This window comes from Anolis carolinensis, chromosome 5 (assembly GCF_035594765.1).
Source record: "Anolis carolinensis isolate JA03-04 chromosome 5, rAnoCar3.1.pri, whole genome shotgun sequence".
In the NCBI taxonomy this organism is placed as follows: domain Eukaryota; kingdom Metazoa; phylum Chordata; class Lepidosauria; order Squamata; family Dactyloidae; genus Anolis; species Anolis carolinensis.
In genome coordinates, this window is record NC_085845.1 from 178,444,116 (window position 1) to 178,457,550 (window position 13,435).

A 13,435-nucleotide genomic window follows, 5' to 3' on the forward strand; every position below is an offset into this window, starting at 1 on the left:
GTGCTTTCCTGTGCTGTGACGTAAGTTGATTGGAATCCAGGGTCAGACGGCGGGAGGGATTGTGTGGGCATTTGTTTGTGCAAACCTGTGCTTACTCTTATTAGCTTGACCCTCCGTCGTCTTCTTGACGGACGCCATCTCCTGCTTTGAGAACTCGGACTGAACTGACCACGGCTTGTCTTCCCCCCCTTCTTGGACTTGGAAAAACTACAAACGTCTGCTTCTGGCTTTGATCTACGGAACGGAACTGGTCTACTCAACTGCTACAATCCTTGGCTGATTTACTCGTGTTGGAGATCCTGTCTGCTGTGTGTGTGGGGGAGCGACGCAAGTTACTCTAAGCACAGTGTTGGCAGCAGAGAGGAATCTGCTGCCAATTAGTTGCATTCTTTGTATCTTTTGTTCCTTGGCTTTCGTTTCGTTTATACCCAGGCTGAAGCAAGCAGTTTGTTTTTACCCGGATTAAACTCCGGTTTAATCCGGTTTATCTTTTGAACATTTACTTTTGCCCCTTTTTGCTCCTAAAGGCAAAAACTGCCTGGCCCTTGTGTTTTACGGGCATTTTTGAGTTCTGTAATCTAATAAACTCTGTTACTTTGAATCTTGTGGCGTTCTGTCCTTGACAGATTGCCCAACGCCCATAAAAAGTTTATTGCAGCAATAAACCCGTCAGGAAGACGATGGATGAGTTAAGGGTCAAAGTAGACCAATTGCAAACGGCTTTTACCGTTATCCAAACAGCTCAGGCTGTGAAAGGACATGTTTTGACTCCTGAACGCTTTGACGGAACCAGGTGCAAGTTGCCAACCTTTTTGGCACAAGTGGAGCTTTATTTTTCTCAGCTCAGTGCTCATGCTTTTCCTACAGACACTAGCAAGGTGGCCTTTATTTTGAGTTTGTTGACCGGTCCCGCAGGACAATGGGCCACTAATTTAATTTTGGGAAATGACCCAGTCAAGGACAATTTGAATAATTTCAAAAAGTTGTTAACTGATACTTTTGGGGATCCTCTCCGCACGGAGAACGCTGGGTGGGCTCTGTATCGGTTGAAACAGGGAAAGGGGACTGTTTTGGATTACTTAAATAAGTTTAACCTGTATCGCCACCAGCTGGATTGGGGGGAAAATGCATTCATGCTTTTATTTACTGCCGGGTTAAGTGATATGCTCCAGGATGAATTAGCACGCTTGGAGCCGGCTGAAAGCTGGGACGCCTTAGTAGCTAAGGTGCTGCGTTTAGACGCAAGGTTCGAGGCTCGTAAACACTCAAAAGCAATGTGTGCGCCACCCATGCATGTAACCAGGGCACCTGTGGTGATGGGGGAAGAGCCCATGGAGCTTGGGGTCTTTAAAAAGCTGTCTACAGAGGAAAAGAGCCGTAGGAGGCAGCTGGGCTTGTGTTTGTACTGTGGGAATGCTGGGCATTTTGCCAAAAATTGTAATGTGAAACCTTCCCAGCTTTCGGGAAAAGGCCAGCCCTAGTGCGACGTGAGTCCAACGCACTAGGGCTCCTCAAGCAGTCAACTGAGGGGAGGAAGCATGTTTTCGTACCCATTACATTATCTGTTGGGGGAAGGGAACTTGTTTCTACTTTGGCACTGCTGGACTCAGGGGCTACGGTCTCCTATGTAGATATTGAGTTTGCTAAGAAGCATGGCATTCCTAGAGTGCGCAAGGCATGCGACGTGTGGGTGGAAGGAGCAGATGGGAGACTGCTGGAGACTGGGGTGGTTAACCATGAAACCTCAGCAGTAACGTGGGAGGTGCAGGGAGTAACGGGAACGTTTGTGTGGGATATTACGAGCTTGCCTAGATATGATGTGATCCTGGGGATGGATTGGCTAGCTGTAGTAAACCCACAAGTAGATTGGGCAACACGTAAAGTGATCTTAAAGAGGCAGGATTGTTGCACTCTAAATGTTACTCATTCTGATATGGAGGGAGTGCCTGCTGAGTATGGGGAGTTCTCTGATGTATTTTGTAAAAGAGAAGCGGACAAATTACCACCGCACAGGCCATATGATTGCGCCATCAAGTTGGCAGAAGGTGCGAAACTGCCAGCAGGGAGGCTGTATGCCTTGACTGTACCGGAAAGGCAAGCTTTGCGGGAGTTTCTAGATGAAAATTTAGCCAAGGGGTTTATTCGCCCATCTAGTTCTCCAACTGCGGCACCGGTATTCTTTGTAGCCAAAAAGACTGGGGAACTTAGGTTGGTCTGCGATTATCGGATCCTAAACAAATACACCATTCGGGATAGGTACCCGCTGCCTTTAATCTCGGAACTGTTATCAAGGGTGCAAGGGGCTAAGGTCTTTACCAAGCTTGACCTGCGGGGGGCCTATAACTTAATCCGTATACGGGAAGGGGATGAATGGAAGACGGCATTTAACACGTGTTTCGGATGCCACGAGTTCCGAGTCATGCCTTTTGGGCTTTGTAATGCTCCTGCGGTATTCCAGAGGTTCATGAACGATGTGTTCAGGGACCTAATTGACCAATTTTTAGTGATTTATTTGGATGATATCTTGATTTTTTCTAAGGACGAGAAAGAACATCGTCAACATGTCAAGCAGGTTCTGCACCGACTGCGGGCTAATGGGCTTTTCGCCAAGGCTTCCAAGTGCGTCTTTCATGTGCCTGAAGTGGAGTTCCTAGGTCATGTAGTGTCAGGTAGGGAACTTAAAATGGACCCACATAAGGTTGACGCCGTCAACTCATGGCAGGAGCTGAAGACTAAGAAGGATGTACAAAGGTTCTTGGGTTTCGCTAATTACTACCGGGAGTTTATTCCGAATTTTGCAAAGCTCACGGTACCTTTGACGCAGCTTCTGCGCAAGAAACAGCCATTTGTGTGGGGGCGGGAAGCTCACGAGGCGTTTCTACAACTAAAGTCTAGTTTTCAATCGGACAACATACTAACCCATCCTGATGTTGACAGACCGTTCGTGGTAGAAGCGGACGCTTCTAGCTACGCGTTGGGGGCTGTATTGTCTCAGAAGGATTCCTCAGGGACCTTGCGTCCCTGTGGATTTTACTCGCGGCAACTAACACCCTTCGAGCAGAACTATACCATATGGGAGAAGGAGTTGTTGGCGATTAAGGTGGCGTTTGAGGTGTGGCGGCACTGGCTTGAAGGGGCACGGCACCAGATCGTGGTCAGATCTGATCACAAGAACTTAGAGCACTTGCAAACAGCAAAGAAGTTAAACCAGCGTCAAATCCGCTGGGCTTTGTTTTTCTCCAGGTTTAACTTCAAGGTGCAGTTCGTGGAGGGGAAGGCAAACTTGCGGGCCGATGCTTTATCCCGCAAGCCGGAATTTAAGACCAATGAGCAGGTAGTATGTCAGACCATCTTGCCTACTGCCTCTCTGTGTGTTGTAGATAATGAGCTTGGGTTACATGACCAGATCCTTGAGGCTCAGAAGGATGATGTGTGGACTCAGGAGCAACTGATGCTGCTCTCTGCAGGTAACCGTACCATACTGCCGCATCTCCAGGATCAAGACGGGGTATTGGTGCGTAGGGGGCAGGTTTACGTACCAGTAGGGACCCTCAGGTTGGAGGTGATTAGAGCCCACCATGACGAACCCATGGCTGGGCACTTTGGCAGGTTCAAGACCGTACAGCTTATCACCAGGAGCTACTGGTGGCCAAAGATGCGGCAAGACATTCTGCGCTTTTGTGACAGCTGCGCCGTTTGTCAGCAGAGTAAGACGCCTGTTGGGCGCCCTAGAGGGTTGTTATCGTCTTTACCTGTTCCGGAGAGGCCATGGCAAATCATTTCCATGGATTTTATTTCAGATTTGCCTAAGTCTGGGGGTTATACTTGTATTTGGGTGGTGGTGGATTTATTTAGTAAACTGGCTCATTTTATTCCTTGTTCAACCATTCCGGCGGCCCCTACGTTGGCCTTACTATTTACAAAGCACATCTATCGTTTGCACGGAGCACCCGAGGTGATTATTTCAGATAGGGCTCCGCAATTTGTGTCACGCTTTTGGAAACACTTCCATGAGTGTTTGGGGACTAAGTTAAACGTGTCTTCAGCTTTCCATCCGCAAACGGATGGACAGTCGGAACGGGTTAATGGGCTCTTAGAGCAGTATCTGCGTTGTTTTTGTTTAGATCAACCCACGGCTTGGGTAAAGTGGTTACCGGTGGCGGAATTTGCTTACAACAATGCGGTGCACACGTCTAGTCAGCATACGCCATTTGAGCTAACTTATGGTTTTCACCCACGGGGAGGTGTGGCGCCGTCGACCAATGTGGTCTCTTCGGACCCTGTGTACCGCTCTTCGGAAATGGCTGCATTGCATGATGTTGCCCGTCGCTTACTGTTGGAAGCTAAGGCAACGCAGAAGACTCAGGCTGACCGCCACAGGCAGGCAGGGGAGGAGTTGGAAGAAGGGGATTTGGTGTGGTTATCTTCCAAACATATTAAACAGGCTGGGGGAAAGTTTGCGCCTCGGTATTTGGGTCCCTTTCCTATCGTTAAAAAGATTTCTTCTGTTGCGTTTCGTTTGCGTTTACCGTCTAGTTTAAAGGTCCATCCAGTCTTTCATCGTTCGCTGTTGAAACTTGATACCTCTAGTCGTCGTGGTGCTATAGCGGAGGGTATCACTGCCACTTCTCCGCCATCGGGGGAGGAGGCCTTTGTGAGAGGGGATAGTGTTATGATTGAGCCTCATGGCTCTGTTACTGACAGACGTGGGCGTAAGACTCCTCGAGAGTCAGATACTCTCGAGGAGCGAGAGAGAAAAAGACTGCGAGACATATTTGCAGCACCATCTGACGAGGAGTCTTTCGAAGGGTTTACGGAGAGAATGGAGGAGGGGCTGGTTAGCTCAGAGGAGGATGAGATGGATTGGACTCGGGTAAGGGAGGAAGTGGGTGCCACTGGCCATGATGGGACAGAAGATGAATGGGGACCTTCAGGATTAGACCCATGGTTTAGCTGGAGGGATGGGACGGGATCCACAGCTGGAGATGCTGTTGGGCGTAGTCAGAGGTGTTCCAGCTCTGACGAGGAAAGTGATGAGGAAACGCCCGGGTTAAGGAGGACAGCTGACAGTGATGAAGATTTGTAACTGGCATAAAATGGGGCTTGGGAGCAATTGCAAATTGCGTTGGGCAAGGTAATCTGGGCAAACGCTTGGGATCCGTGTGTGTGTGGGACGCTTCCCTGAAGACTTGTGTGCTTTCCTGTGCTGTGACGTAAGTTGATTGGAATCCAGGGTCAGACGGCGGGAGGGATTGTGTGGGCATTTGTTTGTGCAAACCTGTGCTTACTCTTATTAGCTTGACCCTCCGTCGTCTTCTTGACGGACGCCATCTCCTGCTTTGAGAACTCGGACTGAACTGACCACGGCTTGTCTTCCCCCCCTTCTTGGACTTGGAAAAACTACAAACGTCTGCTTCTGGCTTTGATCTACGGAACGGAACTGGTCTACTCAACTGCTACAATCCTTGGCTGATTTACTCGTGTTGGAGATCCTGTCTGCTGTGTGTGTGGGGGAGCGACGCAAGTTACTCTAAGCACAGTGTTGGCAGCAGAGAGGAATCTGCTGCCAATTAGTTGCATTCTTTGTATCTTTTGTTCCTTGGCTTTCGTTTCGTTTATACCCAGGCTGAAGCAAGCAGTTTGTTTTTACCCGGATTAAACTCCGGTTTAATCCGGTTTATCTTTTGAACATTTACTTTTGCCCCTTTTTGCTCCTAAAGGCAAAAACTGCCTGGCCCTTGTGTTTTACGGGCATTTTTGAGTTCTGTAATCTAATAAACTCTGTTACTTTGAATCTTGTGGCGTTCTGTCCTTGACAGATTCAATATTTAATTTGACTATATATAATAGCCTAGGAGAAACACCAAGAAACATTTCACCATCATGTTTCAAATAACTTATTATTAATAAAGTCTGAAATTACAAAATGAACTTAAAACAAACATAACTTTGAAGCCAAAGTTAGCAAATACTGCTCTTGATCTCCAATATAGGCATGTTAATTGTACTGGATTATAGCGTAACACACTCAGAAAATCTGTATATTTTGAATGCATTTTCCCTTTCCCTCCTTCTTCTACTTGTCTCATAGTAAAACATTATACAGGTTAAAATCCCAATTCACACATCACACAAAGGTTCAAAAGTACTGAGCAGATGCGGATACCTCATGAGGAGAAACAGGTCTTGTTACATTGAAGCTTTCTTCAACATCTGGGGTGCCCACATAAATATTGAGATATCTGCAACATTAAAATCCTATTAAGTTAATTTTTTAAGACAGAAGATCACCAGTTACCCATATGTGTAAAGTTCAGTATCATTATGTTACATTTTACTTAAAACCAAACACAACAGCCACCCAACCTTCTTTCCCTGTGTCACTACAACCATCAAAGTCTAAAATAGGCTTACTTTAAGTACCACATTGGATCAGCATCACTTGTGATTTTCTCATTGGCTTTCATTATTTTTTTAATCTAAAAATAAAAGAAGTCCAAATTTACACAGTGTTGGAAGGCATGCTACGATAGAATAGTTTTTTGTTCCTGTCATTAAAAGATATAAGTCTCTCACCTCCACATTGATGAAATAATTGAATGAATCTATGTGCTGCTTTACAAGTCCTTTCACCTTCAAAAAAGACATATGAACATCATGTGTGGATAAAAAATGAGCAGTGCAAAACATTCTAATCATATACGGACATAATTTAATTAAAATTCAAAACAGAATTAAAGTCCAGAAATTGAGTAAAACAAATACACTATAATACACTTAAATGGTCACTACATGACTTTTGGTTTTACATACTATAACTCAACCATAACAAAAAAATAAAATAAAATTCAATTTCACAGAACATATTTTAAATACACAAATTGGTAAGTGATATCCAGAAAAATGGACTTGACTGTAGGCCTTTTCATGTCAGTGTACTGGCTACATAACTCTAGAATCTGAGACAGTATGCCCAGACTACTTGACGGGGAATGACGACTGCCCTTTGGATCTGCTTGGGAATCTGGCCAATCACTAAAGGACACAGAATGCTAACTAGATAGACCTTGAAGCTAAGCCAGCAGGGTTCTTAAATAAGACTTGCCAGAAGTTAAGAATAGAAAATAATTGCACAAATGAGAGATCTTAATATGTTTGCTTTTATAATATGGTTAAGGCAAACACAAAAACCAGGAGTTACCACACTATTTTTGTTGATTTAATTGTAAAAAAGAAAACGGAGGAAGTTAATATCAAGCAGCTATGGGTAGTGTGTAATAATTAAAAACATGCATCAACAATATTACCAGCACATATTACATATGTACATATTACAGAAGAGATCCAATAGTTAAAGAAGCTTTAAGGCCCAACTGAAAAGACCCATCTTTTCTGGCAGGTTTACCCAGTCAACTTTCAATCACGAGTTTTATTTACATTCTACTGCTGCTATATGTTAATTCTGTATATATGTTTAGCATATGTTTTTTATACTGGTGTGTTTTCATCTATGTATTTTATGTTCATATGTTTTGACTTTGTTGTACATCGCCTCGAGCGATCAGGAGAGGTGGGTAAAAAATAAAATGTATCATCATCATCATCATCATCATCATCATACTATTACTCTGCATTACTAAGCAAGACTATTTCATATTAAGGTTTCAAGTTATATCAATATATTCAGGAGATGTTCTCACTAGTAAGTATATAAATATACCTTCAGAAATGCTGGAAGCAGCCTCCATTTTTCCTGAAAAACAAAAATACAGCATAAAAGGGCTGTTGGATTATAAGAATAAACTTAAATGGAGCATAATCAATAACTCTTTAAACTAAACAAAAAGCTTAAATTATGATGATCTGTTGAAATTGCTAATAATATTACCAATATTATTTAGCTAATCCAGTGATTTTTTACAATCAGTGGTTCAGTCTCAGAGGTTCATGGAGATATATTTATATTTATCTGTTTAGTTTACTGATATCGTTTTATAGCACGTAATTCAAAGTTCAAAATATAGTGTTTCTGGGAGTTTCTAATCAAAGCCCTTGCCAGACCCAAATCTGCTTAGCTTTAGTATTTGCATAATACATTCTATATGTCTTCTGAGCTTTTGCTAAGGACATATGTGATGTAGTCCATACTGTTCTGTTTCCTTGGCTATCAAATACAGTTACATCAACACAATTTAGATTTTGTAATGGAAACAAGACTCTTCATAACAGAGTAGTATTTCTTTTGAACAGAGAGTGAATGGCCATCTGTCAGGGGTGTTTTGATCATGCCTTTCCTGAATGGAGGGGGATGGATTAGATGGCTCATGTGGACTCTTCCAACTATATTATTCTATGATTCTCTTATTTTGTTGTTCAGGGTGAAGAAGCATGGAGGTAATGTACTGGCTCCATAAGCAGCACTGTGTTTTCCCCAAAGTCATATTGTACTAAATATGGTGGGGACGAGGGGGAGGTCCTTCTCGGTAGTGGCCACACAGCTTTGGAACACCCTTCCCAGGGAGATTAGACAAGCCGCCACCCTGTCCTCCTTCCGCAGGGATATGAAAACCTGGTTGTTTCAACAAGTATTTGATAATGATTAGTCCCTAAAAATAAACCCCCAGTCCCTAGGTTGCCAGATAGTGTTTTGTTCTCTGCACCTTATCAATTTCCCTGGCCTTATCATATGTAGCTTTGCACTACCCCATGCTCGACCCTTTTATGGCCTTGCCACACCCATTTTATAATCATAGTCATTGATTTATGTTGAACATGGCCTGATGGAGCCTCAATGCTGCTGTTTTCTTTCATGTTAATTGTGTTTTATACAGACTGTTTCATTTTAACATGTTCTTAGTTTAATTTGTTGGTAGTTTTGTTTGAATGGACTGTTGCTTTTATGTATGTTGGACTTTCTGTCTCATATGTAAGCTATCCCAAGACCCTTCAGGGAGATAGTGGCGGGATATAAAAATAAAGCTCTATTATTTCATTTATTTGTTAAATAGAACAATTAATGGCATAAAGAATTCTGGGATGTGTAGTGCATTGCGGCACCAGAGCTCTCTGGCAGAAAAAATATCTCACAAAACTACAAACCCCAGCATCCTACAGCACTGAGTCATGGGAGTTAAAAATAGTGAAAAAGTGCTATAATTGTACAGTGTGGCTATATCCTTAGAACCATTTATCTGATGAACAAGTCACACTTAACTCCGTTGGATTTACTCCTGAGTAAATACATATTGAGTTGCACTGTGTAGTTGATTTATTGGGAAATAATGTTAGAAAGACTGTACTTTGCTGTGCTATCCAGGGCAGCCAAATTACCTCTATTAGCTTCCTCGGGGGGGGGGGGGGGGAAGCAAGGAGTCATGGGGTGCATCTATACCAGACATGGGCAAACTTGGGCCCTCCATGTGTTTTGGACTTCAACTCCCACAATTCCTAATAATCTACTGGCTGTTAGGAATAATGGGAGTTGAAGTCCAAAACACCTGGAGGGCCCAAGTTTGCGCATGCCTGATCTATACTGTAGAATCATTATTTATCATTCATTCATTATCATTCATTGTAGAATCAATGCAGTTTGGCACCACTTTAACTGTTATGGCTCAATGCTATGGAAACACAGTTGTTTTCTTGTACAAGGTCTTTTCTCTGCCAAAGAGGGCTGGTGCCTGACCAAGCTACAAATCCAATGATTCCTGGGCATGAAGCCATGGAAGTTAAAGTGGCGTGAAGCTGCATTATTTCTAAAGTATGGATGCATCCAGAAAAGGGACTCCAAAGGTTGTTGTGGTTCTGCTGCGCATGCGCTCTCTTGGGCTGAGTGAGGAGCCATGCCTTGATGTTTAGCGCATGCGCAGCGTGGACTTCGGAAGCCACATTTACACCTATCCTTTGGGCAGTCTTTCCTTCTTGTGTTCTCGCCATTCTCACTCACCTCCACCGTGTTTACAGGAGCCGCCAGCTGCTCCGGAGTCGAGGCTCCCAGCTCTGCCACCAAATCGTCCATGCTGGAGAGAGAGAGAGAAACACCCGGCAACAGCCAAAAAATAAGCGCATGCCCAGTCCCCGACTTCCACAAAGCCCTGCGTGTGCGTCGCTGAAACCTGCCCGGAAGTGCAACAGACGATATGCACAAAGGTTCCGCCACGTTTCCTAGAAGCCCTCTCTTTGGTCAGGAAAGAAATGAAAAAAGCCAGAACTCATATTTACAGCTAAAAATATCGTTAAAAGAATTTCTTACCCAAATGGTTCCCTTCTTCTCTACCTGAGGGCTTTTTTCTTGACAGTATTTTGAAGAAACAGAAATTATTTCAACAGAGGATTAAAATGTTCTTGGAATTATTTCAACGAGGGAATATCAGTGGTTAGTTGTAGTTCAGAGTATTGTAATAGTTTTTAATTGTTTTAAGGGATTTAATTGACTGGTTCGATTCTATTTTAGTATTTGTATGTTGTAGTTTTTGTATGTTGTAGTTTATGTTAAGCCCCTTTGAGTCACCTGTAGGAAAGATTTTTTTTTTTCGTGTCAGGAGCGACTTGAGAAACTGCAAGTCGCTTCTGGAGTGAGAGAATTGGCTGTCTGCAAGGACGTTGCCCAGGGGACGCCCGGATGTTTTGATGTTTTACCATCCTTGTGGGAGGCTTCTCTCATGTCCCCGCATGGAGCTGGAGCTGGAGCTGATAGAGGGAGCTCATCCGCACTGTCCCCGGGTGGGATTCGAACCTGGCAGCTTTCAGGTCAGCAGCCCAACCTTCAAGTCACAAGGCTTTAAACCCACTACTCCACCATGGGCTCCATGTAGGAAAGATATCTAGGGTATTATTATTATTATTATTATCATTATTATTAATTGTACTGCTTTTTAAAACTCATGTCTTGTGTTTAATCTCTGTTCTGTGTATTTTAATTTGCATTTTTATAGAAATATGTTTTATTATATGTATATATAGAATTTTTCTCTTGCAAAGGATCGTTACCTTGACGTGATCCAGGAGCTTGGGTGCCTCGAAGAGGCCATGAGCAAAACCGTGAAAGGACACCCAAGATGGGAATGTCATGGCAGAGAAGTCAGACTAAATATGATCCCTGAGGAAGGTAATGGCAACCCACCCCAGAATTCTTGCCATGAAAACTAAATGGATCAGTACAATATGTTGGTATACCATCGGAAGGTGGGACTCCCAAATCGGAAGATGGTCAAAATGCTACTGGGGAGGAACAGAGGATAAGTTCAACTAGCCCCAGATGTGATGACATAGTTAACTGAAAGCCGAAAGGAAGGCTAATGGCCGACAATCCTGGAGGTGAAGGACAAATCTAATGTTCTAAAGATCAACACACTATAGGAACCTGGAATGTAAGATCTATGAGCCAGGACAAATTGGATGTGGTTATTGGTGAGATGTCAAGATTAAGGATAGACATTCTGGGAGTCAGTGAACTGAAATGGACTGGAATGGGCCACTTCACAACAGATGATCACCAGATCTACTATTATGGACAAGAAGGACACTGAAGAAATGGAGTAGCCTTCATAATTAATAATAAAAAGTTGCTAAAGCAGTGCTTGGATACAACCCCAAAAATGATAGAATGATCCCAATTTAAGTTCAACGTAAGCCATTTAACATCACAGTGTTCCAAATACATGCCCCAACTACAGCTGCTGAAGAAGCAGAAGTAGATCAGTTTTATGAGGATCTGCAGCACCTACTGGATAATACACCAAAAGAGACATTCTTTTCATTACAGGAGTTTGGAATGTTAAAATGGGCAGTCAATTGACAACCACAGACAAGCATGGTTTGGGACGGTGTGGTAAGTGAATTAGAACCAGACATCCTGAGTGAGGTTGAATGAGCCTTAAGAAGCATTGCTAATAACATGGCAGCAGGAGACAATGGTGTCCCAGCTGAACTGTTTAAAATCTGGAAAGATGCTGTCAAGATGATGCATGCCATATGTCAGCAAATATGGAAAACACAAGAATGGCCATCAGATTGGTAAAGATCAATTTATATTCTCATATCAAAAAGGGAAACACGAAAGAATGCTCAAACTTTTGTACAGTGGCACTTATTTCACATGCCAGTAATGTAATATTCAAGATCCTGCAAGGTAGACTCCAGCAATACATGGAGCGAGAGTTGCCAAATGCACATGCTAGGTTTAAAAAAGGCAGAGGAACAAGAGACCAAATTGCTAATATCTGCTGGATAAAGGAGGAAGGCCTGATTCTTGACCCTCATGTTCTTCCAGTGAGAACATTGGTTTCCAGGTAGAAGGCAGTCCCAATCAGGGTTGGCTTGACACGCCGTCCTCTTGGCACATTTCTCCCTCCATTCCTGCCTCTTCAAGTTCCACAGCACTGCTGATCACAGCTGACCTCCAGCTAGAGTGCTGAAGGGCCAGGTCTTCCCAATTCTCAGTGTCTATGCCACAGTTTTTAAGGTTAGTTTTAAGCCCATCTTTAAATATCTTTTCCTGTCCACCAACATTCTGTTTTCTGTTCTTGAGTTGGGAGTATAGTAACTGCTTTGGGAGACAGTGATCGGATATTCAGACAAGTATTAATATAGTAAGATGACAGCATTCTATTTGTCTCTCAGATTTCATTTGTGACTGCACAATTATATGGATTTTCAGTTATGATTGCAGGCAACTGCTTTTCTTCTTGACCTTTTTCCCTAATTAACTGAGAGCGGGACAGAAAAATAATTTGACAGACCAATCACTTCCTACTGCTGAATTTCCGTGCCAAAAAAGTACAGAGGAAATATATCTAGCTTCTCATATTTGTTGGGGCTTGCATCATGGAATCCCAACAAAAGTGAAAAACCTGCAGAAAAGGAAATTGCTATTTTTGTTACTCTAGCTTATTGTAGAATCACACTGGGGGACTAACAGATCCCTAGAGAGGTATTCCATTTAGAAATCACTAGGTCCTCCAGCATGAATGGTGAAGCTCATTAAAGTCAGACTGGATGACCTAAATCTTCATAGAAAGAACTTTTTAATCACATCTGTAAATAATCAAATCTGAAAAAGTCAAAACTGTAAATGTGGAGGGCATGCTGTAGTTTTAAATGGTAGTTTGAACAGGAAAGGTAGCTTGATTTGGGGTCTTCTAGAGCACAGCTTCTTAAACTGTGGGTCCTGGCCTCAAATTGAGTCCTCTTAGCTATATGTTAGGTTCACAAAATTTTGGCAACAATACCACCCATTTACACGAATCTGTCAGTAACAACATACGTTGTTTACAGTGGACTCTGCAAAAAAAGCTTCAGCTGTACTCCAGCCTGTTTCACACGCCTTGTAATTGTTGGTTTCTTATCAGTAAAGTTTGCTTTTTATACCTGTTTTATATATCTTTATACCTGAAATCACATTCAAAAGGAGTCACGAGTGGAAAAAGTTTAAGAA

The 13,435-nt window shown here is 43.0% G+C and overlaps 1 protein-coding gene across 1 annotated transcript in view; it reads right to left on the reverse strand.

Moving 5' to 3' along the window:
- polr3b (RNA polymerase III subunit B) overlaps positions 1 to 10,103 on the reverse strand; it is a 66,579-nt gene extending 56,476 nt beyond the window's left edge. The window contains exons 1-5 of the mRNA XM_003220918.4: positions 9,947 to 10,103; positions 7,721 to 7,753; positions 6,577 to 6,633; positions 6,415 to 6,479; positions 6,167 to 6,242 (exon numbers count right to left, since the gene is read on the reverse strand). Of these exons, the coding sequence (XP_003220966.1) occupies positions 6,167 to 6,242; positions 6,415 to 6,479; positions 6,577 to 6,633; positions 7,721 to 7,753; positions 9,947 to 10,018 (303 nt within the window). The 5' untranslated portion in view covers positions 10,019 to 10,103. The remainder of the gene's footprint in view (positions 1 to 6,166; positions 6,243 to 6,414; positions 6,480 to 6,576; positions 6,634 to 7,720; positions 7,754 to 9,946) is intronic.
- Positions 10,104 to 13,435: the final 3,332 nt, after the last annotated feature.